Genomic DNA, 25,490 nt, shown 5'->3' on the forward strand with positions numbered 1-25,490 from the left:
AAAACCTCATTGACTCCCTTCCTGCATGTCTCGTGCTACAAAAGGTGTTATTCAGGCTTTTGGTACCTATATGTGGTCACTTTAAAATGACTGGACAGTGTACGTGGCTGCTTTCACACTTGACCCTGCATCCTAATGGATAGGAAATGCATGTGACTGGACTGCAGTGGGAGGTGGTGGGTGATTATATGAAACTGGTCAACCACAGACCGTGTACCCATGGGTTGCTGTGGAGATAACATTGCTGCTATGCTAGTAACAGACATGCATTCACAGTAAAACTGGATGAACTTGTGGTGTTACCTCCTCACTTGATATTTTCGCTTACTCAACCTAACCTTTGGATCTAGTTGCCTAGCAGACTAATTCCAAAAACTGAACCCACACTTGTAACAGTAAAAGACTGTGCTGAAGTAGCTTCTTGTTGTCTATGTAGAGTATGAGTGGTTCTCTCTCTGTTCTGGTTGGTGTTTAAATAAAAATAAACATTATAAAATTTTCAACAATGTATTAATCTGAAAACAAAATGTTAGATTGGTCATAGGTACATGCAATCAAAATAACGTACCCTAACAACAAATAAAGTTCACAGTTCGTAAATCACATAATCATTTATAGGCTGGTGATAAGCGGCTGCATATAGTCCAGCTAGTGAAGTAAGACGGGGGAAAATATTAGTGTAATCACAAATTTTTTATGGTGGTGGTGGTGGTGGTGGTGGTGGTGGTGGTGGTGGTGGTGGACGGTGGCGAGGTAAGAGGAGTGTAATGAGTAACATACTAAAAGTCCTGACTGTTGGGATGTGTGAGCTGGGGAGGAGGGGATGGGGTGGTTACGTCACTTTTTTATGTTTTTCTTGTCAGTTCTGTAAACCAAGGCTTCTAGCGAAAGTGTTTCAAAGTACACGAGTAAACTACATCGTTACCTTCTTTTTCTCTCTAGGACCAATAGTTTCCACTTTGCAGGGGATGGAAAAATCACACATTATTAAAAATAATGCTTTAATGGTATAAAATTGATGTTTATCGTTAAAGAACATGAGTGAAGAACAAGTGTGAAATGCGTGTACCACATCAAAGTGCAGTAGAATTGTATTAAGGGATACATTGCATTTTGAGGGTGTAACTGGATGGAAAGGCGGGGCTCGAACTTAGAAGTGTGAGGGAAGGTAGGTCACCAGATTGTGCCCACCTGCTTCCTTCCTTCATAGGTCCGCAAAATGAAGAGCAAGCAGGCAATTCCCCATTCTCTCTACTTCAATACATTGCAAAAAGCAGCTATAGAGTATTTCACAAAGCTATACTGACTCTTCCTGGTCTCGCCCGTCAGTCACTGGCAACACAATGTGCAGGTATATCTGGGGCTGTTTATTTTCCACAAACTGTGTTAATGCTGCATGGAATACAGATATGAATTAGTAGTAATATTAATGTAAAAACACACATGGACGCAATCTGTGTACATCTCTGCACATTGTAATACAATGCTAGCTGTAGTGTTCTTCCATGAAAGGCAACTTCCCCACCATGAAAACTGGCCACATGTCAGGTTACAGACCATACCTCTCTAGTATTTCCTGTTTAATTCTCTCATGTGAGTAGATAAAATAGCTTCACTGAGCTCGTTTTTATATAGTAAACTTGGTTTAAGTTTATTAAGTGAATATTTATTTGCAGTTGTTAAATGAGTTGTTATGTAAAAAATCTCAAAAGGTGAAATTGTGAACTGTCTACCATACTCAAGAGCCTGCCCCAAGTGTAACATGCCATCAGTATGCATTATAGAGAATGCCCATCTCATTTTCTCTGCTATCTCTGCCTGGAATACTTTTCATGGCATGAGGAGTCCCAAATGCATTACCCCGCCCTCAGATCTCTCAGCATCTGAGGAGGCCCAGAGGCTTAAATTGGCTCCCTCTGCAACATAGATGCTATGGAATTTCAGATATTTCAACACAAGTCAAGCAGTGCATTATGCATTACAGTGGATCACTGTTGTAGATTTCAATATGATCAGCCCTGTTTCACCTGACATACTGACACCCATCTTGCAAGAGATGCTGTGTATCTGTGGTAAATGGTTCCACTCAATGTAGCCACCTCTAAAAGTGCCAGCGGTTCCTGAATGGAAGAAATTTATGCATTACCAATAACAAAATTAATGGTGAGAGAAGTGCAGAATCCTCCTGATCATTCATTAATTCACTACCAAGTGATTACAACACAGTTACATGGCCTTACAGTATGCTGTGAATGACAGACAGCAGCAAAATACTATGTTTACCGATCCAGCACTTTCCTGCCAACACTACATAGGTCACAGACATCATCACACATCACACTTACAAATTAAGACTTTCTCAACTGTTCTTTATAAGAACATGTTGTACATAAAAGCATGCTTAACAACTGCAAATAAGTACAGATAAGTACTCACATAATAAACTGAAAATAACTCCAGTTTATAAATGTGAGCTCAGTTATTTTATTTTGTCCATTTGCATAAGAGAATGGGACAGGAAGTGTTGGGGAGATAAATTCTTTCTGCAAAGTGAAAAGCGAGTAGTGCTTGTGGTGGAGAAAGTTGCCTTTCCTGGAAGAAAGCTGCAATTACTGTACAGGATCACTAAGAATCAATTTCCCCTATAGCAGAGATTTAATGAGAATTTGTCCATATTCTTTTCTTGCATTTCTGTTGCTAGCATTTCACATCTGTATTCGTTGTAGTGTTTCCCCACCAGGAGTCTGCGCACAATGTTGCCAGTGATTTATAAGATGAACTGCAGAAGAGTCAGTACATCTTTATGAAACTAACTTCAGTTGCTTCTTGTGTCATAATGGGCTAGGAAGAATGAGGAATCACCTGCTAGCTCTTAATTTTTCATACCTATGAAGGAGGAAAGTGCATGGTCACAATCTGGTGACCTATTTTCCCTAATGCTTCTAACCTCCAGCCCTGCCTTTCTGCCTATTTACACCTCCAGAACACAATTTATTCCTTAATATAGCTCCACTACAGTTTGATGTGGTAAACACATTTAATATTTTCTTCTTAACTCACTTCATGTAACAATAATGATCAAATTTATAGCATTAAAACACTATTTTTAATATTTGTGATTTTTCCGTCCCCTGCAACACTGAAACTATTACCCCTACAGAAAAAAAATGCATAGTACCTTTCTTGTAAGAATTTTTATGTAGTTTAATTTTGTACTGGGAAACATTTTTAATAGATGTTGTGCTTTCTGAGGTACACTAGAATGACATAGAACCTCTACACTCTTCCCCCCTCCCACTGCCATACACACACCCCACCCTTAGTTGTTCGTAACACTATCCTCTACCACAGTACAAAAATGTGTGACTGCATGAATTTTTTTTTCTCCAGTTGACATTTTTTAGTCTAGTTGACTGGACTGGTAATTGTGATTTGAAATTAGCTCAAGCCTCCGATATAGTGGTTAGTTCATAAAAAATAAAATACAACAAATAGCTGGAAAACACAGGCGGTGTTTACAGCTAAAAATTAATTGAAACTAAAATCCATAATAATTCAGATAGGAATCTGATTGATACATACTATATTAATCCTAAATGCTGCCCAGTAACAAAAAGTAATGACATTCCCCACTGGCAAACCGAGTTACAATTCAGCCTTGGCGCCACTAATTCAAGTACGAAATCAGCTTCACACTCAAAAATAAATTTTTTACTGAACAACTGCCAGAAATAAAGCAGTGTCTGGACCACTGCAGAACCTCTAAGTCACCACTGAACTCGTGTGAAATATTTCAGTGTGCTGTGACTAGTGATGTGAAAATTTCTATCACCAAAAAGTGTGCAGCTAGATCACAGCTCTTATTATTTATTTATCGTATGATGATACAGAGGGGATCAAATACATAATTTTAAGAGTATACACTGTAAGAAATGACAAGCAAAATACACGTACAGAATCAAATGTTCAAAGTATTATGCTAAATTATCTACACATTACACAAGTTCTTAGATTTCTAAGTCCAATCTGTTGATCCAGTTGAGCACTTCAGGTGATGCATGGTGGATGTCATTTATTGATCCCCCGAAGGCTTGTTTCAGGCATTCACCAACAATGTGATTTATTGTTTGCAGGGCATCTCCACAGTCACAATCTGGATATGTTGCCCAGCTCCATTTGTGCTTTAGATATCTGCAGTTCCCTTGTCCTGTTTGGATGCAGTTGATAGTTCTCCACTAGCATCAGGGGAGTGTGAAACCTGGAACTTGCACGAAAGGCTTTTCAACCAGATGACTGTTGAACACTGACGATTCTTCCCATTGACTTCTCCATACTTCGTTGATGTTAAAGCCGGAGGCTTCAAGATGTTGTGCAGTTTGGGGGGGTTCTTCTGAATGTTTCTCCAGGTCTTCAGGAGAGCATCTGATCTTCGTGGAGCAGGAGGTTGGATGTTACTTAAAACTGGTAGCCATGCAGTTTGAGTGCTACGTATGCAGCCTGTGATAAGTTGTATTGTCTGATTGAGTTGCACATCTATCTTGCTGCAGTGAGCACTGTTCATCCAAGTTTGACAACAGTATTCAGCGACAGAGCATGATAGTGCCAAAGCAGTTGATGTTAGGGTTTGAGCACTGCAACCCCAGGAGGTACCAGCAATCCTCTGAATATTATTATGGGTCTTCACTTTTGCGGCCATGTTGAAGAGATGTTGTCGGAAAGGTAGGGACCCGTCGAGTGTTATTCCGAGGTACTTCGGTGTGCTGCAGTACTTCAAGATTTGTCCTTGGAGTTTAACTTCTGGTTTATAGTCAGAGTGTCTGTTCCATAGGTGGAATGCAGAAGTAACAGTTTTCTGAGGGCTTAGGTGGAGGCACCATTTCCTGAAGTATGTGTCCAGGATTTCCATGTTGACAGTTAATGTGCTTTCAGCAGTGGTGAAACTGGAGCTCTGGGTTCCCAAACAGATGTCATCAGCATATATGAATTTCCTTGAGGTTGTGGCTGGCAGGTCATAAATGTATAAGTTGAAAAGGAGAGGGGCCAATACAGAGCCTTGAGGTAGTCAGTCACTTACTTTGAAGACTTTGCTTCTGTCGCTATCAGAGTAAATCTGGAAAAGTCTGTTGCTTAGGATGTTGCTAAGTAGGTTTGTGAGTTTCCGACACTGAATGATGCTCACAAATTTTAAGAGAAGGCCTACTCACCATACGGTGTCGTAGGCGGCAGATAGATCCAAGAAAGCAGCTATGCTTATGCATTTCTTGTCATATTCATTTTCAATATGGGTTGTTACTACAAACACTTGGTCATTACAGCTTCTACCAGGCTTGAATCCAGCTTCCTCTATGGGTATTTGTTTATTAATTGTTTCACAGATCCTGTTGTAGATGAGTCATTCAAGTAGTTTGTAAGTAACGCTTAACAGGGCTATTGAGTGGTAACTTTCTACTTTTGTTTGGTCTTTGTTCGGTTTAAGGGTTGCTATTAACTTGGTTTTCTTGAATAATGGTGGGAGATTTCCAGTAGAGAGAATGTCTGAGAAGAAGTTAGAAAGCCATTTGATAGTTGCTGGTCCACAGTGTGTGAGAAATTCAGAGTACATACCATCGCATCCAGCTGCCTTCCCAACTTCAGTGTTTGTGATGGCGTCTCTTGCTTCCTCTTCATTGAATGAATGGATTGGAAAATTTAGAGGAATTTGGGGCTGCTCTTTTCATGGTGTTGAGCTGGGTGTTGACTTCCCTTCTTGTCTGCTTATCCTTTGGGCTCTTGGAATTTGAGATTAGGTGTTTGGCAAAATCATTCAGCTTGATGGCAGTTTCAGGTCTCACCGGTGCTGAGCTTGTTGCATCCAGTTTTCTGATAGCAGACCAAGCTTTATGACTTGAATGTGTGTGGTCGAATGATTCTACAGTTTCATACCAGATCTTCTTCCTATTCTCATCAAGTGAATGCAGAAAATCCATAGCTTTGCTAACAGTTGAATTTTCTTCGTATTCTTCAAGCAATTTTTTTACTGTCCTCATTCCAGCCAGGTGTATATTCTTAAGATAGCCTCTAGGGATAAATCGTCTGGCTGCTCCTTTAATTATGCCTATAAACCGACTGTATGTACTGTGTATTGGCTTGATCTATCTGATATTGTTATCTGTTTGTTTTCTGAATTCAGTCCAGTTAGCTTTCTTGAAATTCCACCTTAGTTTCGGATGCAACTGCATCCAGTCTCTCAAATAATAGGTCTGTGCTGACCGTGGGGGAAATCTTTTAAGTATTGAACGGCGTATCTGGGTATGGGTGCTGTGAAGCTGAGTTGTGAAGCACAAATCAGGTGTACATCCTCTGTTCCAATGTCCTGAATGAAAGGTAGGTGGATCCTTGGCATCGAAAACTACTTCCAAGTTTTCGACTTCCATCCATTCACAAAGAGCTTCACCGTTACTGTCTTTTTCACAATATCCCCATAGATTATGATGGCTGTTGAAGTCGCCCAGGAATAGAGATGGATGCTGCTGAGATGGTAGAGGAGGAGGTTTGTAGACATTGACACAGCTCTGACAAGCATAGATCAAGCCTCTCCAACTTTGACTTGAACAGCATGAATGAGCAGGATGGCCGCACCATACTTTCGAACCTTGGCTCACCCCTCCACAGAAACGTGTACACGTCACTCAGTGACCTGATACAATCGCCAGCCTCAGTTACAACTTTTTATATGTAATAAATGTTATTAAAAATGTTAGTGTGCAATCATATGCTTGCTAAAAATCTAAACAAAACTGCTATATCACACTTTGTTCTACATGCAGTATGAAAACAAAAACCAGAAGTTTAACTCTTCTATTAAATTTTCTCAAAAAATTTCACTAAATAGATGAAATAAATAAAATCTTTAAACCAATAAAGAATATAGTAGCTTCCCCAAAAACTAATATCAAACAATTTTTGAACATTAACAACAGTACTGAAAATAGTTTGATTTCTTTGCCATCAATTATTGTAATACAAATGAATATGGCATCACTTCCTTACTGGAATTTTTGTATTCTGTCCAGTACTGCAATCAGAATGGAGACAGCTGTATTAGTTTTTGACCTACGGGAAAAATGGGTGAATTAATAAATATTGTTGAATTAATAAAAAGATAATTAAAAATACAAATCTTACAAACTAAATGTTTTATGTGACTGCCTTGCTAGTCAAGTAGGTGTCTTGGATTAAATGATATGCAGGTTTTAATAAAATGTTCAATTAAGAAGTGTCGTACAGGTTAGTTAATTATGTTGCAATATACATGAATGGTTCAGTCGATGCACATTGAAAAGTGTTACAATTTGATAGAGCAATCTCCTGGGTACCATAAAAATTATGAAAGTTATTAATTATTTACTAAATTTCAGTTAAGTACATATCTCAGCACTGTAATCTCCCTCACACATTGATTGCAGACCATATCTGTACATCAGCAGAATTGTCTTCACTTCCTCATTAACATGATGTATTGTGCTGCTCTATATGTATAATAGTTTGTGCTGCGAGTGTGCCAGCTCAAACAATATAAATCTCGTCTTTGTGAATGCTGACTGTAGAACTGACATCACGTCCACCGCATTTGAATTGTGACAGGAGCTTGTGTTAGTGCCCTGCTGCTGCTGCTCTGCTTAACCACGCTGTCAGGGTACTGGCATATCCAATAGCACCAGCCACACTTGGAGTCTGCACCACAGAATGTGCACAAACCAAACACCGCTTATGACCAAAATCAATCACCCATAGTCACATGTCACAACGGTATTGGAACAGGTATGAACAAGGATATTCTGTAGATCTGGTAGGCGGCGGAGCACTGCTTCAGGTGATTTGGGTAGTGTGACACTGGGTGATAGTGAAGTGCTGATCAATTAACTAGTGTATCAGTGTTACAGGAGAGGATGGCATGGGAGTTACATTTATGGATGAGTTGGATAGGATATTGCCCATCAGTAGAGACTAGTGAGGTTGTTGGTATATTTTGACAACACCTGCTTTCAACAGCAGATACAATGTTTACAGCGAAATGTATCTGGGAGTAGGTGTAGAGGTTATGGAGGAAGGAACAAAGAATGTCCTTGCAATTAGTCCAGATCATGAAAATGTCATCAGTGATTCTGAAACAGACCAGTGATTTTAGGGTTTTAGGTGTTGACCGGATAAGAAACATTTCCCCAGAGGAAATTCATCCAGGTACCATCACAGTACCCCAGATTTCCAGATTTGTTTACAGATTTGGCCTGTGAAAGTGAAATAATTGTGGGTCAGAATGTGGTTAGCTTTGATTATTAGGAAAGAGGTGGTGGGTCTGGTATCAGAATGGTGTTGGGAAAGGTCACGGCCCTGTCCAGCTTGTGTACTGCCTTCTCCCACTACTCTTCCTCTGCCCCCTCCTCTCTCTCTCTCTTCCACCCCTCCCCCCCACCTTTCTTGTCCACCCTTTTTCCTTCCTCTGTCCCGTCTCTGTCTCCCTGCTCATATCCACCTTCATCTCCCTTTTTCCCCTCCTTCCCTTTTTCCCCTCCTTCCCTTTTTCCCCTCCTTCCCTTTTCCCCCTCCTTCCCTTTTTCCCCTCCTTCCCTTTTTCCCCTCCTTCCCTTTTTCCCCTCCTTCCCTTTTTCCCCTCCTTCCCTTTTTCCCCTCCTTCCCTTTTTCCCCTCCTTCCCTTTTTCCCCTCCTTCCCTTTTTCCCCTCCTTCCCTTTTCCCCCTCCTTCCCTTTTTCCCCTCCTTCCCTTTTTCCCCTCCTTCCCTTTTCCCCCTCCTTCCCTTTTCCCCCTCATCCTTCCCTTTCCCCCCTCCTCCTTCCCTTTTCCCCCTCCTCCTTCCCTTTTCCCCCTCCTCCTTCCCCTTTCCCCCTCCTCCTTCCCCTTTCCCCCTCCTCCTTCCCTTTCCCCCTCCTCCTTCCCTTTTCCCCCTCCTCCTTCCCTTTTCCCCCTCCTCCTTCCCTTTTCCCCCTCCTCCTTCCCTTTTCCCCCTCCTCCTTCCCTTTTCCCCCTCCTCCTTCCCTTTTCCCCCTCCTCATTCCCCTTCCCCCTCCTTCTCTTTCCCCCCTCCTTCCTTCCCCTTTTCTCCCCTCGTTCCCCTTTTCCCCCTCCTTCCTTCCCCTTTTCCCCCCTCGTTCCCGTTTTCCCCCTCCTTCCCCTTTTCGCCTCTCCTTCCCCTTTTCCCACCTCTCCCTCTATATGTCGTTTATGCTCTGCCGTCTAACCCCTTTAATCTTCTTGTGCCACAACTGAGTTATCTGTCAAAAGACCTGTCTCACTGTGTCCTGCTACCCCCTCCTTGCCTAGTGTGTCTTTCCTTACCCCTCTCCTCGCCTCCTAGAGCCTTGGCAACTTCTTTCGGTAATTTATAATCAATAATCAGTCTTGTTACAGCAGTGTACATTTATGTGTCTGTGTGGTTGTATGTTTGAATATGTGGTGTTTCACTATAAAAAGAGCAAGAGCTCAAAAACTAATGTGAATAGTGTTTTGTGTTTCTATGCTCCACTCATCAGACTGCTATAGATGAGTGGTCACTTTTCCCAGTTTTACATAATGAAGGGTCTCACCTTTTCATATATTCCATTTGAACTGATCACATATGTTTCAATTGCTATTATCTCATTATTATTCCTTTTCCTGATAAGTCCCAGTTAAATTGTTCTTGTTATAACAAAAAGACAGTGTCATACTAAAAGTTTAAAAATCTGTGTTATGGTACATAGTTGGTCCTAGTTCTTTTATCAGCATCACGTGTTACTTCTGACACCTCTGGAAAGGTCAATCTGCTCCACAGTATAGTGTCCACATTAAACTGTAGTTCTTCCTATAACTGAGTAGCTAAGTCAGTCCAAAGGTCAGACGAAGGTGAGAATATACTAATTGACTGAGGATAGCTTTGCATACTTATACATTTATAATATCACTCTTCCTACAATATTAGCTGTTCAGTAATATTAGGGAATACTGTGAAATGCCCCTGCCCCGTCCCTCCACCCAACCTAAGACAAAGCTGTGTTGGCATTAGTGTTGTTGGCACCACATGCATAACACAAAAATCAACATTTTTAAAGGCTGCAAGAGAAAAGGGAAAAGAATCAGACATATGAGTACACATGTATTAAATGACATGACAGAACATTTTGATGTCTTTTAGGTAGTGTAGTGAAGTCTGTCATTTAACTCGGTCATTTTCGACTACTCCTGGTTCATTGAAGAGTATCTTCACAGGCCCCTAAAAGTGTTTTAAGTTCTTATATGAATAAGAGGGTGAGTCAAATGAAAACCTTAAATTTGTAATAACAAATCGAAATTTCACGCCGTTATCCTGTAAGTTGGTAAGTGTGCCACAAACAGTGTGCAGAATGGCCTGTAGGTGGCAGTGTATTACAGATTGCACACACAGTGTTGCAGTATCAGTATAAAGATGGCCGCCCCACTTGTGACTTGCACCAGGGAAGAACAGCGTTCTGTTATTCGGTTTTTGCGTAGTGAAGGTGCGAAACCTATTGAAATTCATTGACGAATGAAGGTTCAGTACGGTGATGCGTGTTTGTCAGAGTAGCAAGTCTACGAATGGAATAGGAAGATCGCAAATGGTGTGACTTCAGTAGAAGATGCTCCTCATCCAGGTCAGGCACAACGAGTTATGACACCACAGAGCATTGCAGCAGTTGAAGCCATAGTGAAGGAAAACTGCCGAGTGACACTGAATGACATTGCAGCATGTTTACATACTAGTCTTGGGTCAGCACACCACATTGTGCATGATGTGCTCCAGTTTCACAAAGTGTCTGCAAGATGGATGCCATGACAGCTGACTCCTGAAATGAGAGAACTGTGTGTTGATGCTTGTGAAGAACATCTTCGGCACTTTGAATGAGAGGGTGATGGCTTCCTTGCAAGAATCGTTACTGAGGGCGAAACCTCGGTTCACTTCCACCAGCCGGAAACGAAGAGAACGAGCAAGGAATGGCGCCATTCATCGCCGAAACCAAAGAAGTTTCGAACAGCACCATCAGCAGGGAAGGTTATGCTGACTCTCCTTTGGGACGAAAAAGGCATCAGTTTGGAGCATTACATGCCTAGAGGGACCACTGTCACCAGTGCATCATACACAGATCTCCTAAAAAATCATCTGTGGCCTGCAATCAAATCCAAGTGATGTGGATTGCTGTCAGCAGGTGTCCTTTTGCAACATGACAATGCAAGGCCCCACACTGCCCATACAACAGTTGAAACAATCACAGACCTGCATTTTGAGTGTCTTCCTCATCCACCATACTCACCAGACCTTGCCCCAAGTGACTTCCATATGTTTGGACCACTCAAAGACACAGTGGGAGGAAAGAAGTTCCGTTCTGATGAAGAGTTATGCCATGTGGTGCATGAGTGGTTGCACGGACTACCTAAAGAATTTTTTTCTAAAGGAATTTATGCACTTTGTAGCGCTGGACGACTTGCATTGAGCGTGGGGGAGAATATGTTGAAAAGTGATACAGCTTTGTACCACTTCTGCACAATAAATAATATTTAAAAAAATATTTAAGTTTTTCATTTGATTCACCCTCATACTAGCACTGAAAAACTGAGCTTTCATCCTAGGGGACACCAAAGCCAAATATTTATTGAACGAATGTGTGTTTTTTTCTATTTGGGCTGCTATTTAATCTTTCTTTCCACAACCAGTTTCAGCCTATGAAATCAATGTCTAGTGATAATCTGTACAGAAAAGCACTCTGTTATTGATACAGCATGAGAACACAATGTTGTGAAGGTAAATTAGTGGAAAAAAACTTTAAATTTACCAAAAAAGTGTTCTTCTGCCCATTATTATGGAGAATGATAAATATTCAGCAGGATGGAGATGAAATTAATAAATATATAATAATATTTCAAAATTTAGACAAAGAAAACTATTTTGTTTGAAAAAAGGTTACAGGAAAATACAAGAAAAAGTTGAAAAGGTCTCTCTGGGACCAAAGTCCATTCCCCATTTTCTGGTCTGACAGTAGCAGATGGTGTCATAGTGGTATCTCCAACACCTTGGGCTCCTATTTTCCGGAGATTTTGAGCTCCACCCAGTATCACCTTGCATTTCTCCATTGGAAATGAGTGGAGAAGGCTTGGGCGATACCATTATCTTCCCAGAATTGTGAGTGCTACAATGCCGCCTTTACTCTGAGGGAGCTGTATCATGCTCTCACTTCATCCTGATCCTCTACCCCAGGGCCAACAATGTTCACATTCAGATGTTGCAGCACCTTTCTCTTGTGGGCAAGCACTTTCTCCTTCATACATACAACCGCATATGGGCAGAGCGCACATTTCCCAGATGCTAGCATGAATCCACTCTCATACCCACACCTAAGCCCAGTAAGGACAAACACCTTCCTTCAAGCTACCACCCATTTCTCACACAGCTGTGTTTGCAAGGTGATGGAACATACGGTTCATGCCCAGCTAGTATGGTGGCTCAAGTCTTGTAATTTACTGACTCACTGCGCAGTGGATATTGAGCACATCGTTCTACAGTTTACCATCTCACCTTTTTTTCCACCCATGTCAGGAATGGTTTTCTGTGGAAATCTCAAATGTGGTCTTGTTTTGCTATTTGGAGAAAGCCTACAACACCTGCTGGAGGACCGGTATCCTCTGTATTCTCTATATGTGGGGCTTCCATGGCCACCTGCCATGTTTCCTTCAGGAATTTTTAAAAGACTGGGTTTTCAAGGTACATGTGTGTTCTGGCTTGTCGGACATCATTATTCAGAAAAACGGCGTGGCTCAGGGTTCCGTCGAGAGCGTCATCCTGTTTGCTATCACCATTAACCCTATAATGGTCTTTCTCCCATTGGGCATCTCTGGCTCCCTTTTTGTTGATGATTTTGCCACCTACTGCTATTATCCACAGACTTGTCTCATTGAGTGGCATCTTCAGCAATGTCTCGATTGTCTTTACTCATGGAGCATCAACAATGGCTTTCGTTTTTCCACTGAGAGAACCATGTGTGTGCATTTCTGTTGGTGCAGTTGGTTTCTTCCACTGTCCTTACATCTCAGGCCTGTTGCTCTTTGATTTGTTGAAACTACAAAATTCCTGAGGCTCATGCTTGGTAGGGAACTTTCTTGGTCCTCCCATATGTCTTACTTGGTAGCCCACTGCACGTGGCTCCTCAGTGTCGTACGTGTCCTCAGTGGTACTTCCTGGGGAGTAGATCGGACCACCCTCCTCCATTTTTATTCGTCCCTTGTCTGTTTGAATCTCAACTACAGATGTTTTGTTTATGCATCTGCACTTCTGTCCCTCTTATGCTGTGTCAATACTATCGACCATCATGGCATCCATTTGTCCACTGGGGCCTTATACACTAGCCCGGTTGGGAATCTGTATGTAGAAGCTGCCGAACTACCACTGTCCTACTGCCGTGGTTTTCTCCTCAGCAGATATGCATGCAATTTGTCTGCCATGCATGGCCAACCATCCTATGCTTCCTTCTTCGATGACTCCTTTGATAGCCAGTATGGGGCGCATCCCTCTTCTGTTACCTTTTGGAGTTCACTTTCAGTTCTTGCTCCAGCAGCTTAACTACAAGCTACCTGCAACTTTCTTGGTGGGTGTGAACCCTTCATCACCTCTGCTTTGGTCAGTGGCCTGTGTTCACCTTCGCCTTCATTTGTCTCTAAGGACACTACTCCGGCTTCGCTCTATTGTTTTCAGTTTCACGACCTTCACATGGAACTTTGCGAAAGTACCTTTGTGTACACTGATGGCTCTCGGACTGACTGTGGTGTCGGGTGTGCCTTTGTTATTGATGCCGATGTTTTTTGGTATTGGCTTCTGGAATACTGCTCAGTATTTACAGCAGAGCTCTTCACCCTGTGTCAGGTTACACAGTATATCCGGTGACATAGGCTTTTCAATTGCGTCATCTGCTCCAACTTTCTCAGTGCCCTTCAAAGCCTCTGTGTGTCCATCCCATAGTGCAGCTGGTCCAGGAAAACTGTCACTTGCTCACTCTTGACGGAGCCACTGTGATGTTTATGTGGGTTCCTGGTTACGTTGGTCTGAAAGGAGATGAGGCCGCTAACGCTGCTGCCAAGGCTGCACTCCTAATCCCGTAGACTGCTAGTTTTTCCTTTCCCTCCGATGATCTCTGTGATGCCGTCTGTCAGCAGGTAGTATCAGTTTGGTATCACCACTGGTCCTTCCTTCAATGGAACAAGCTCTGGGTTATTAGGCCTCTCCCAGCAGCTTGGATGACCTCCTTTCGGCATTCTCATAATGAAGAGATCATTTTAGCTAGGTTGCATATCGGGCACTGTCTTTTTAGCCACTGCCATTTGTTAAGTGGTGCTTCCCCATCACTTTGTACTTGTTGCACCCAACCTTGAATCTCCCTCCCACGGTAACATTGATGTGATAGTTGAGCAAGTGACTACAACTATTGTTTCTGCAGCAGAAAATGCGATCTCTCGCTCTGTAGGGTGCCAGAGGTGAAAGGCAGTCCCTTGGTGGTCACTGGAAGTTGCTGAGGCAATTGAGGACCGTTGGCAAGCTCTACAGTGGCATAAGCGTCACCCTTCTCTGGAGCATATCATAGCCTTTAAACGCCTCCGTGCCCGAGTTTGCCATCTTATCAAATGATGGAAGCAGGAGTGTTGGGAAAGATAAGCTCTACCATTGATGATCTCGTGTCCCTAGAGTCTGCCATCCACACAGCCTTTTGCAGATGCTAACACTTGGTTGCCGTCTTTTTTGATTTACAAAAAGCGTATGACACGACCTGGCGGCATCATATCTTTGCCATATTATGCAAGTGGGGTCTCAGAGTCCTGCTTCAGATTTTTATCCAAAATTTCCTGTCGCTTCGTACTTTCCATGTCCAAGTTGGTGCTTCCCATAGTTCCAACCGGATATAGTTCCATCCATATCCGGGAGAATAGAGTCCCGCAAGGCTCCATATTGAGTGTATCACTATTTGTAATGGCCATTAACAGTCTATCGGCAGCTGCAAGGCCATCTGTCTTGCCTTCTCTGTATGCGGATGACTTCTGCTCCTCCAGTACTGGTGTTGCTGAACAGCACCTACAGGGAGCCATTCACAAGGTGGAGTCTTGGGCTCTAGCCCACAGCTTCCAGTTTTCAGCCGCGAAGTCGTGTGTCATGCACTTCTGTTGGCATCGTACCGTTCATCCAGAACCAGAGCTTTCTTACTGACGATCCACTCACTGTAGTGGAGGCATAGTGATTCTTAGGACTGGTTTTCAATGCCCGATTGACTTGGCTACCTTACCTTCATCAGCGTAACCGGAAATGCTGGCGGCAGCACCTCAATTCCCTCCACTGCCTGAGCAACACAACTTGGGTGCAGATCACTCTACACTGCTGCAGCTCTACAGAGCCCTTGTTCAATCCCGACTTGACTATGGGAGAGTGGTTTATGGTTGGGCGGCGCCCTCAGCATTTCGTTTGCTCGACCCATTGTACCATTGCGGAGCTCAACTACCGTCAGGAGCTTTTAGGATGAGTCCGGTGACGAGCGTGCTGGTGGAGGTTGGAGTCCCTCTATTGAAGATCAGACGTGCACAACTGCTCACCAGTTATGTTGCAGACATTCATAGCTTTCCTGAATGTCCTAATGACCGTCTTCTTTCCCAAACACAGCGGTTCACCTCCCGCATAGGCGGCCCTGGTCAGGGCTACTGATTGCAGTTTGCGTGCAATATCTTCTGTCTGGAGTCCTCCCTTCACTACCTCTCCTCGAGGTCCATTCACATACACCTTCGTTGTGAAGCTGTAGTCCGATGCTTCACCTGGACCGTGGCCCTAAGGACTCAGTTAACCCTGTGGCTCTCTGCTGTCACTTCCTTTCGATTCTTAAAGTGTTCCGGGCCTCTGAAGTAGTTTGCACTGATGACTGGATGGCTGATGGTAATGTTGGCTTTGCCTTTGCCCACAGAGGCCATACTGAACAGCATTCCGTGCCCGATGGCTGCAGTGTATTCACTACATAGCTGGTGGCCATATCTCGTACATTTCAGTATATCTGTTCATGCCTCAAGGAATCGTTTGTTCTGTGTACTGACTCCTTGAGTAGCCTACAAGCTATCGACCAGTGCTATCCTTGTCATCCTTTGCTAGCGACCATCCAGGAGTCCATCTATGCCCTGGAACGGTCCGGTCATTCAGTGGTGTTTGTGTGGACCCCAGTACACGACGGAATCCCAGGCAACAAACTTGCTGACAAGCTGGCTAAACAGACTACATGGAAACTGCTTATGAAGCTCGGCATTCCAGTAACTGACCTGCGTTCGTTTTTACGTCACCAGGTTTTTCATCTTTGGGAGATGGAATGGCATAGTCTCAATACACACAACAAACTGCATGTCATTAAGGAGACTACGAATGTGTGGAAGTCTTTCATGCGGGCCTCTTGCAGGGAATCAGTTGTCCTCTGCCGGCTCTACATTGGCCACTCTTGGGCGACCCAAGGCTACCTCCTGCTCCGTGAAGACCCACCTCAGTGTCGATGCGGTGCTCGGTTGACAATGACCCATATTCTGGTGCACTGTCGCACTTTGACTGCCCAGTGATGGAATCTTGGGTTACCGGACTCATCGCCGCTAATTTTATCTGACAATGCCTCATTGGCTGATTTAGTTTTACATTTTATCCGTGAGGGTAGGTTTTATCATTTGATCTAAGTTTTAGCACATGTCCTTTGTCCCTCTGTGTCCTCCACCCTAGTGCTTTTAGGATGGAGGTTTTAATGTGTTGCAGAGTGGCTGGCTTCTCCTTTTTATTCTCATGGTCAGCCAGCCGTGGTCATCTGCTTTGTTTTACTCTTTTCATCCCATTTCTTGCGTTTCTTTGGTATTCTTGTCCCCCTTTTGTCCATTTACATGTTTGTTGCCCTTCATTGTTCTTGTGAGTTTTCCTTCCATTCCGTTTTGTGCTGTCAGTCTTGTTTGTTTTTATTCTCAGCCTTGTGGCATTGTTTTATTTGGAACAAGGGACTGATGACCTTATCGTCTGGTCCCTACCCCCTCTTTCAATACCAACCAACCAACCAGCTGGCATCTGAGAAGCAAAAGCATTAAATCCCATATACAATAAATACTTTTTAATGTGCAAGTGAAATTTAAACGAAATACGAATCTGCACAATGGTGGCAGTTGTTATTTGTTCTGCAATAAAAATCACAATTTGGAAAGAAATGTAAAAACAGTGTACAGTTACGATTATTACACCTCTTTTTATAAGAAGACATTCATATAGTCATTCATTTAAATAATATAATCGAAATTAAAGAAATATCTTGCCTTGCTGTAGGGACAATACTTGCCATCCCATTTTCTTTGTAGGGCATACTGCATCATTGGAACCTGAGATGCAGTAGTGCCAGCAGGATGAGACCCACATGACTGACACAAGTTGGTATGAGCCAGAGAAGGAAAACAAGCCAAGATGATAATTTTTTTCAAAATGAGTCTCAAAAGATTATATGACATACTGAGAATCAAATTTTTGTTGCCCCTGGGAGCCATTAGATAGGCAACCTGCAACTGAGTAATGGTTTCATGTCCAAGGATAGTTTTCTGGTGCTGCTGTATTATAAGCTTATGAAACATCTTGCACTTTCTGCATCTTTACAAGTTGTCATGTGAAAATTGATAAATGTGAATTAATATAGTGATAACACAGATGTTTTAAAGTATGGTAGCGAAACTCAGGGTGAATTTACAAATCATCCTTATACTAATCCAACAGGCAGCTGTCTATCACTACAGGAAACTTCATATTCTCGTGACTGCAGCATACTGACAGGTTGGTATGTTGTTTTCTTTTGGGAACTGTTTAACTCTTAGTTTAAGGGAGAAATAATAAATTAGTGGCTGAACTGTCACAATTTGTAAAGCAGTATTTTTGCTTGTAGTGCAATTACAATTTGCAACAATATATGGAGTAACTACTTATTGGTGCTGGAAATTGAAGCAAGTATCATTTGAACTTATTATTCTAACTCTCTCTCTCTCTCTCTCTCTCTCTCTCTCTCTCTCTCTCTCCCCCTCCCCCTCCCCCCTCTCTCCCCCGTCACCTCCCCCCCCCCCCATGAGAATCTTGTCAAATGTCTCCCACGTTATAGAATAGTATGTGGTAATCTTCACACTTATTTTCAAACCACACATTTCTATTCTTACCTGTCTCCTGTAATATTGATCATAGTACTTTCAGTGGAAGCACTTGAGGTGGAAGGAGAAAATAGCAGTGTTGACAGCAGAACATGAAACACATGACTAGTACAGATGTCAGATAAACCAGCTTACAATAGTTGCTTTGTGAATCCCAGATTTGTTGCAACATTTGCTCTATAGCTGATGTCGGATTAAATTCCTCAAATGTGATGAAGACTTTTCAGATTGGTGAATGATTCTTAACTGAGAGAGATTGTTACAGATCAACATCAAAACAATTTAAGTGATATCTCAATATTTATTGTGGGTGTCACAGCTGTGAAATAAGTTTCTTACACAATAGTAGTCAGTTAAGCTAGATATGGAATTTAAATTTAATGTTTTCCTATGAAGGGTAGTCAAAAGTTTTAATTATAAAGTGAAAAAATTGCGTACTTAATTTTGTTTGTTTTTAGGTATATTTATTTAGTCCTGGTATAAACTGAAATTCCTGTGCCCCAGTGATGTAGCATGTCACTAAAGAAGGTGAAACAGAATAGCACAGCCCATTGGTAGAGTGGAGATGGGCTTTACAATTTTGTTTTGGGTCCTCTAGCAAGATGCTGCTCTACAGCGGCATTGGGATTTCAATGTGTATTGGGACTGTAGACATATAACTACAAACAAATTATGTCCATCATAGAAAAACTTAATCAAAACTAAATTATGAGCCAAAATAGTTGGCCAGTGCTTCACTCAATCAAATGCATAGTATTCCCAATAGAAATATTAAAGTGACAAACTATTGTAGCTTAGCTCCTTCCTTGGGGGGGGGGGGGGGGGGGGGGAGGAAGATATGTTGGATGAGGTTAAAAAGGTGCGACAGGTCCCGTCCCTCTGACACCAGTATGAAAGGGACCCACCTATACCTAACTGTGTCATCAGTGCAAATGATTCTCTCATATCCTGGGATCTGAATGACCTGTCTTTCCTTTTTAACCCTCCCAGACCTACTCCCCTTTTCTCCTCAAGGAATGAACTAATGTTTGGAAAGCTAGGGTAGTTTGTCACCTTTATTTTTATATTTTTGTTGGTAGTTCTAAACATTTTACTCCTGAAGTTAAGTTTTAACCAGCAGTTATGTCCCAGAATTTAACAAAAAATTATTCAACTTTTTTTTGAGAGGCTAATTAAAACTTTTTCTATCCTCTATCTCAAGACCTCCACTCAATGGGGGAGTGCAGGCTCCACTATTCAGGATTTAAGGTTGTAAACCAGCAGAACAGTTGGCTCACAACACTTTCACAGCTCTGAAGAAACAGAGTCTTACTAGCACACTCAAATTTTGCTGCTGGCCAGGTAATCTAGAAGAGATTAGCTGCCCCAGAATTGTGAGTCAATTGGTGCCTCAGTCTCTCAGGGATGAGTGACAATAAATACACTAAAACTTTGCATATCATTATTTTAATTTAAATTAACTTCCTTTTCCAAAATAACTGTATCTACATTTGAAATTTCTTATTACCTCTAGGAACGCAGAATGTGCCTTTGCCTCATAAAAATTTTTAAATTACACAAATTAATGTAACAGTTTGTATAGGCCGTGTGTCAGACTCTCATAATAAATTGATGGATTCCATTTGACAACAGAATGCAAGATATCCATTACATGCGGGCCTAAGCTTCCTTATGCATGTATTACACATAAGAACTTTATGACTAAAATCAATACTTGCAATAGTGTAAAAATACAGTGTTTATACTTTCGTCAACTGAAAAATTGTATGTGTCACCTCTGTGCAGGAATGTAATGAAACATTGCAAGGAGCTTAAGTGTAAATCCTTTGTAGAACTGACGACACATTATGGTGTCTCAGAATGGGTAATATTTACATAAATAAATATATAGTTTGTACTCTTATTTTCAGGTTTGTTTGATGCTTGGACTAAAATATATCGCCATGAAGGAATAGCAGGCCTGTATAGGGGCTTCTGGATTAGTTCCTTTCAGATTGTGTCTGGTGTTTTTTACATATCAACATATGAAGGAATGCGACATTTTTTGAGCCGCTGTGAAGTGGACTCTCGTGTTAAAGCCCTGGTTGCAGGAGGTTGTGCATCACTAGTTGGGCAGACAATCATAGTTCCATTTGATGTTCTTAGTCAACACTTGATGGTACTGGGTATTGTGAGTGGAAACACAAAGAAAGAGGTAACTACATTCTTTCTTCTCTCAAAATTTTGGAGTAGCATTTGCATCTGTTTCTAGGGCAGCAGTAGGTAGAAAAGATAACCAACATTGTTAACTTCACAGTACCCCTCTAAGTGTTTTACTTTTTGGTTGTACAGAGTCTGCCAGAAAAAAAAAATGTATACCGTATTTACTTGAATCCAAGCCGCACTCGAATCTAAGCCGCACCTGAAAAATGAGACTCGAAATCAAGGAAAAAAAATTTTCCCGAATCTAAGCCGCACCTGAAATATGAGACTCGAAATTCAAGGGGAGAGTTAAGTTTTAGGCCGCACCTCCAAATCGAAACAAAGTTGGTCCATTGTAATATGAGACACAATTTAGGTCGAATGAATGACGATACAGCTACAGTAGTTTGGTTCGCGTAGTAAGCTAAGCAGTTAGGCTTTACCAGGTAGCCATAGCTATGCGTCAGGCGCTCCGTCCATAATTATACGGGTACCCTTCCTTTTTCACGTGCTTCGTCTGGTTTGGATCGATTGCTTATTTTTCTTTGATCTTATAAGTGCCGTTCTCTTTGTTGTAGGTGTTTACGTCACTCTAAGCTGAAAATGCATTACTGTACTGTGTCATGCACTGTTTGTCGCATTCTGATAATCAGTGTTTACGGCCTGTTGCCGCTCGCGGCGTGGCTTGCTTTTGTGCGCACTACCGCCGCTTACAATTAAAAAAAGAAAAAGAGAGAAATCGTCTCATTAGCAAAACAATGGCAAGAGACTGCTATTTGTTGTTACTAACACTGCTGCTTTCTTTGACGATCAACAAGAACCAAATAATAGACTGCGTATGATAGAAGATGTTCTGAACGAGAGTTTAGCGAAAATTTTTCTGTTTGAAAATCTTTGCAGACGTCTCTTTAGTACATAACATTCTGCACAGAAATTAGTCATCTTAGATTTAAAAATCTAGTCAATTGACGTGCTTCATTTCTGACTATCACTATTAGGCATAAGAATAATACGAATATAAACATGAAATGATATGTATATTCTTCGGCGTTTGCTGTTGTCTCACTCTAGTTTCGTAGTTTATTAAGCGGACAGGATTTAAATGAGATAGCAGCAAACACGAAAGAATACATGGCAAAATGTTTATATACGTATTATTCTTATGGTGAAGAGAATACTGCATGTGATTCACAATTCATAAAAGTTCCTATTAGTAACCATCTCTTCTCATAGGTAGAAAAAATTCAGAACGTAGAGTTGGCCATATTGACAAACATCCCAAACAGTCTTGCCAGTCGGATTTTCATAGTACAGTACATTGAAATGTTGCTACATTCGAAGACTAACAATACGGAATTTGTATTTACTTCGTTGGATAATGTATGAAAATGCAGTGGTCGAAACTCGGGGCGGAGAAAAAATTTCGTCTTCCATCGTTTTTTTTTTTTTTATTTATTTACTGACGCAGAGGTTTCGGCGCCAGTATTTATCTTTGTGCCTGAAAAGCATGCATGTGAATCGCTACATATATTCGACGGCAGAAGTTAGTTGTGGCGGCACCTACCAACATTTTTCAGAACTTCCACTTACTTTGCACTCGATTCTAAGCCGCAGGCGGTTTTTTGGATTACAAAAACCGGAAAAAAAGTGCGGCTTAGATTCGAGTAAATACGGTACACACTTTAAGGAATGAAAAGTATCACTTATGTGTTTATTTTACATTTAATAATTGATCACACATGTTGTAAAACCTTCAGTTTAGCATATGGTTACTTTAAATGTTCAAAGTGTTCACCTTTGGCGGCTATACACATAACAGAACAATGAGCAGTCACAGCATCTACATCAGTCAATGTTACGGTGGAGATTGCTGCGCATGTCACTGTAATCTCCTGGCGAAGTTCCTCCAGTGTGTGTGGCTTATGTCGATTGACATTATCTTTCACAGTTCCCCACAAGTAAAAGTCCATAGCTGTTAGATCTGGCGACCGTGGAGAGAACTCAATGGGCCCTCTTCGTCCAATCCAATGCCCCAGAAAATTGTCATCCAGGAAAGCTCGTATGGCTAGGTGGTTGTGTGGTGGTGCCATGACCTGTTGGTAGAAGACCTCTTCATCATCTCCATAAAGTGCATGTATACCTGGCAAAATTGATGAGTGTAACATTTCCAGGTACAATTCTCCAGTGACAGTAGCATCAAAGAAAAAGGGTCCTACTAAGCCCCTAGATGATAGTCCACAACACACATGAACCCCTGGTAAATTGAGCACTTTATCCACACAAACATGCACATTTTCGGTTGCCCAGTACACACTGCTATGCCGATTCACGGTTCCATTAATTTTAAATTGTCCCTCGTCGCACCACACTACCTTTGTCACAAATTGTTTGTCATCAGTTACCACTTGCTGATATCATTTGCAAAATTGCATTCAGTGATCAGGATCGTCATCATTAATCATGTGCAGTAATTGTGGGATGTAAACTTTCCACTTTGCAGCTTTCAGAATTCTTCGTACACTTGTACTGCTAACCCCTACTTCACATGCACATTGCATAGCAGACTTCTGTGGAGAATTAACAAACATTTCCAACGTGAGAGCTGACGAAGCAGGACTTACAGCTGTACACTGTCTTCCTGATCTTCATTTTTGAATATCACAAATTGTTCCATACGATTCAAACCTGTCAGTGATGTGTTTAATTGTTAGGTGGGTTGGTGGTTCTGTATCAAATTCCCGCCTCCACTGATGTTGTACTTCAACGGGATTATCAAACTAGTAAAACCACTTCACAGTACATTTCAGTTATTTGAATGTCAAGCATGCTGCAGCCATCTTGTTTTCTCGATACAGAGATGAAAGTACTAACATCTGTTGAGCCAAAGACCATACTACAACACACTCGTAGCTCAGATCGAACAATAATATTGATATCTTGACAGAGACTGACAAAGAGTGTATACATTTTTCTGGCAGACTCTAAATTACATTGTGTATATTTTGCATCTTTAGCTTATAAGTAAAACATCTCGTAATAATTTCAATGACAGAATTCCATTTTGTTGTAGCATTGTTAATGTTCATTCCAAGGATAAAAAATTTGTTTCTGCTTTCTGAACTGTATTGAAGTATGTTGTGAAACTGATATTAGTAAGTCAGTGTTTCAAAGTTACTTATTCATGCTTATTACTTTAATGTCAGTCTCTGAATCATTTTTAAATAATGTGTAGTAAACTTTGTTTCCACCCTTGTGTGACTTATTTATGGTTGTTCATAATTGAATGTATTATCACTTAGAAATACTAAAAGAGGAATGAAAAAGCATATTGTCCGCTGGTAGACACAACTGGGATACATGTGATGCTGATAATTATTTCTGTTGAAATCTTTAAAATGAAGGTTATACCTCCAGTGGATTAGCTGTTGTAGAAGACTGCTTCCTAACAGACACTGAACAAGTTAACAAAAAAAAAAAAAAAAAAAAAAAAAATTCATCTGGTACCAAACATCAGTTTTGCAAAAGAAACACTAGGGTAGCAAAATTGTTAGAATATTCAAAAATATTTGTTTGGCTCAAACTTTACTTTAGGTTACTCTGACAATTGTAATTTGTCTAAAAATATTGATCAATAATTGTAGGACATTCTTTAGATTGATGGAGCAGTTTGAATGCATATTACTTCATATAAGTTGCCAATAAAACATTATTGCAAAAACGATAGCCACATGTTTTATTTATTCAGAAAGATGAATGGATCTGATGTTTTCATCATAGAATTCACTGCAAAAATTGGTGCACCTTCTTTTTTCTTGCTGGTCTATGCTCTAAAATATGTATGTGAAGATTTTTATTTGTATTGATCCTAAAATGAGTCAAGTGTGGAAAAGGACATTTCCTACATAACTATAAAACATCTTACTCATAACAGACTATTCGGTGCAATGGAAGAGCATCAAAAGTTAAAACTGTTTCCTAGAACAAAATTTTGAACAGTGTCTGCTGTTGCAGCAGCAGCAGCAGCAGCAGCAGTAGTAGTAGTAGTAGTAGTAGTAGTAGTAGTATTTCAATGGAATTCTAGAAACATGCCTCACAGACTAAGCTTCCAACTGATGAGATGCAATGCAAAAAGTGCTTACACCGTGGACTAAGAGTCTGTGACATTCTTTTCTGCCCCAAACATTCGTACTTGACATACTGGCATCAGCCTCCTATCCAGCCACCTTCCTCCTCCAGGAACAGGGGCCAAAGCTGCTCTCTTACGTTTTACCCCTCGTCAGGTGGAATCCTACAATTAACCTTTTACTGAGTGGGAACTGCTTCTGGCCATCTCCTTTTCCCACAATTCAGCCCTTGGCCCCTAATTCCATCCACAACCAAGTGCTTCAAAACCTCGATCCTACATGACATATCTCCTCTGGGTGTTTAACGGTATTTGGCTCCATGGCGTTTCCCCTCTCAATTGAGGGGCAGTATTGTGGTTCCTGTCCTTAAGCCTGGAAAGGATCTGTTTTCCCTCGATAGTTACTGATTTATCAGTCTGACCAACATTCCCAGCAAGTTGTTTGAAAGGATAGTGGCTCGTCAGCTCTGTTGGGTCCTTGAATCTTGGGCCCCCTGCGTAATAAACTTCACGCAATTAAGGGGCTGCAACCACATTCTTCCTTCTGCATCTTGCGGCGGGAGTCTGCCATCCTCTGCCATCTTTGTATCAGTCATACCAGGTTGACCCTTGACTTTTTACTCCATAATGAGCCACATCTCTTTGTAGTTGTGGGGCCACCTCACAGTGATTCATATTCTGTTAGATTTTTCCTACATTTTGGCCTTCACACTAAATTTACCCTCCCCGTCTCCTTGTCATGTGTGTTAGTGGATGGCTCTCTCATGGTTACATCTGTGCTGGGTTTTCTTTGCAGAAGCGGTTTGATCTCCCAGATTTAAGTATCTGAATTTCCTTCAGAATTGGACTTGCTTGGTTAGCATTGATTTTTGAGGCCTTTCGGTATTGTCTCCATGTTGGCCAGGTTCCCCCACCCCCTTTCACTACATTTTGTCTGATCTTCTGTGCACTTTTGTTCCTCCCTTTTCTTGTCTTCTTC

At 41.5% G+C, this 25,490-nt stretch overlaps 1 protein-coding gene across 1 annotated transcript in view; it reads left to right on the forward strand.

Annotated features, from left to right (window-relative positions):
• LOC126188046 (solute carrier family 25 member 44) overlaps positions 1 to 25,490 on the forward strand; it is a 111,635-nt gene that overhangs the window by 40,962 nt on the left and 45,183 nt on the right. Inside the window, exon 3 of the mRNA XM_049929478.1 lies at positions 20,118 to 20,401. Within this exon, the coding sequence (XP_049785435.1) occupies positions 20,118 to 20,401 (284 nt within the window). The remainder of the gene's footprint in view (positions 1 to 20,117; positions 20,402 to 25,490) is intronic.

Source organism: Schistocerca cancellata, chromosome 5, assembly GCF_023864275.1.
Source record: "Schistocerca cancellata isolate TAMUIC-IGC-003103 chromosome 5, iqSchCanc2.1, whole genome shotgun sequence".
Taxonomy (NCBI): domain Eukaryota; kingdom Metazoa; phylum Arthropoda; class Insecta; order Orthoptera; family Acrididae; genus Schistocerca; species Schistocerca cancellata.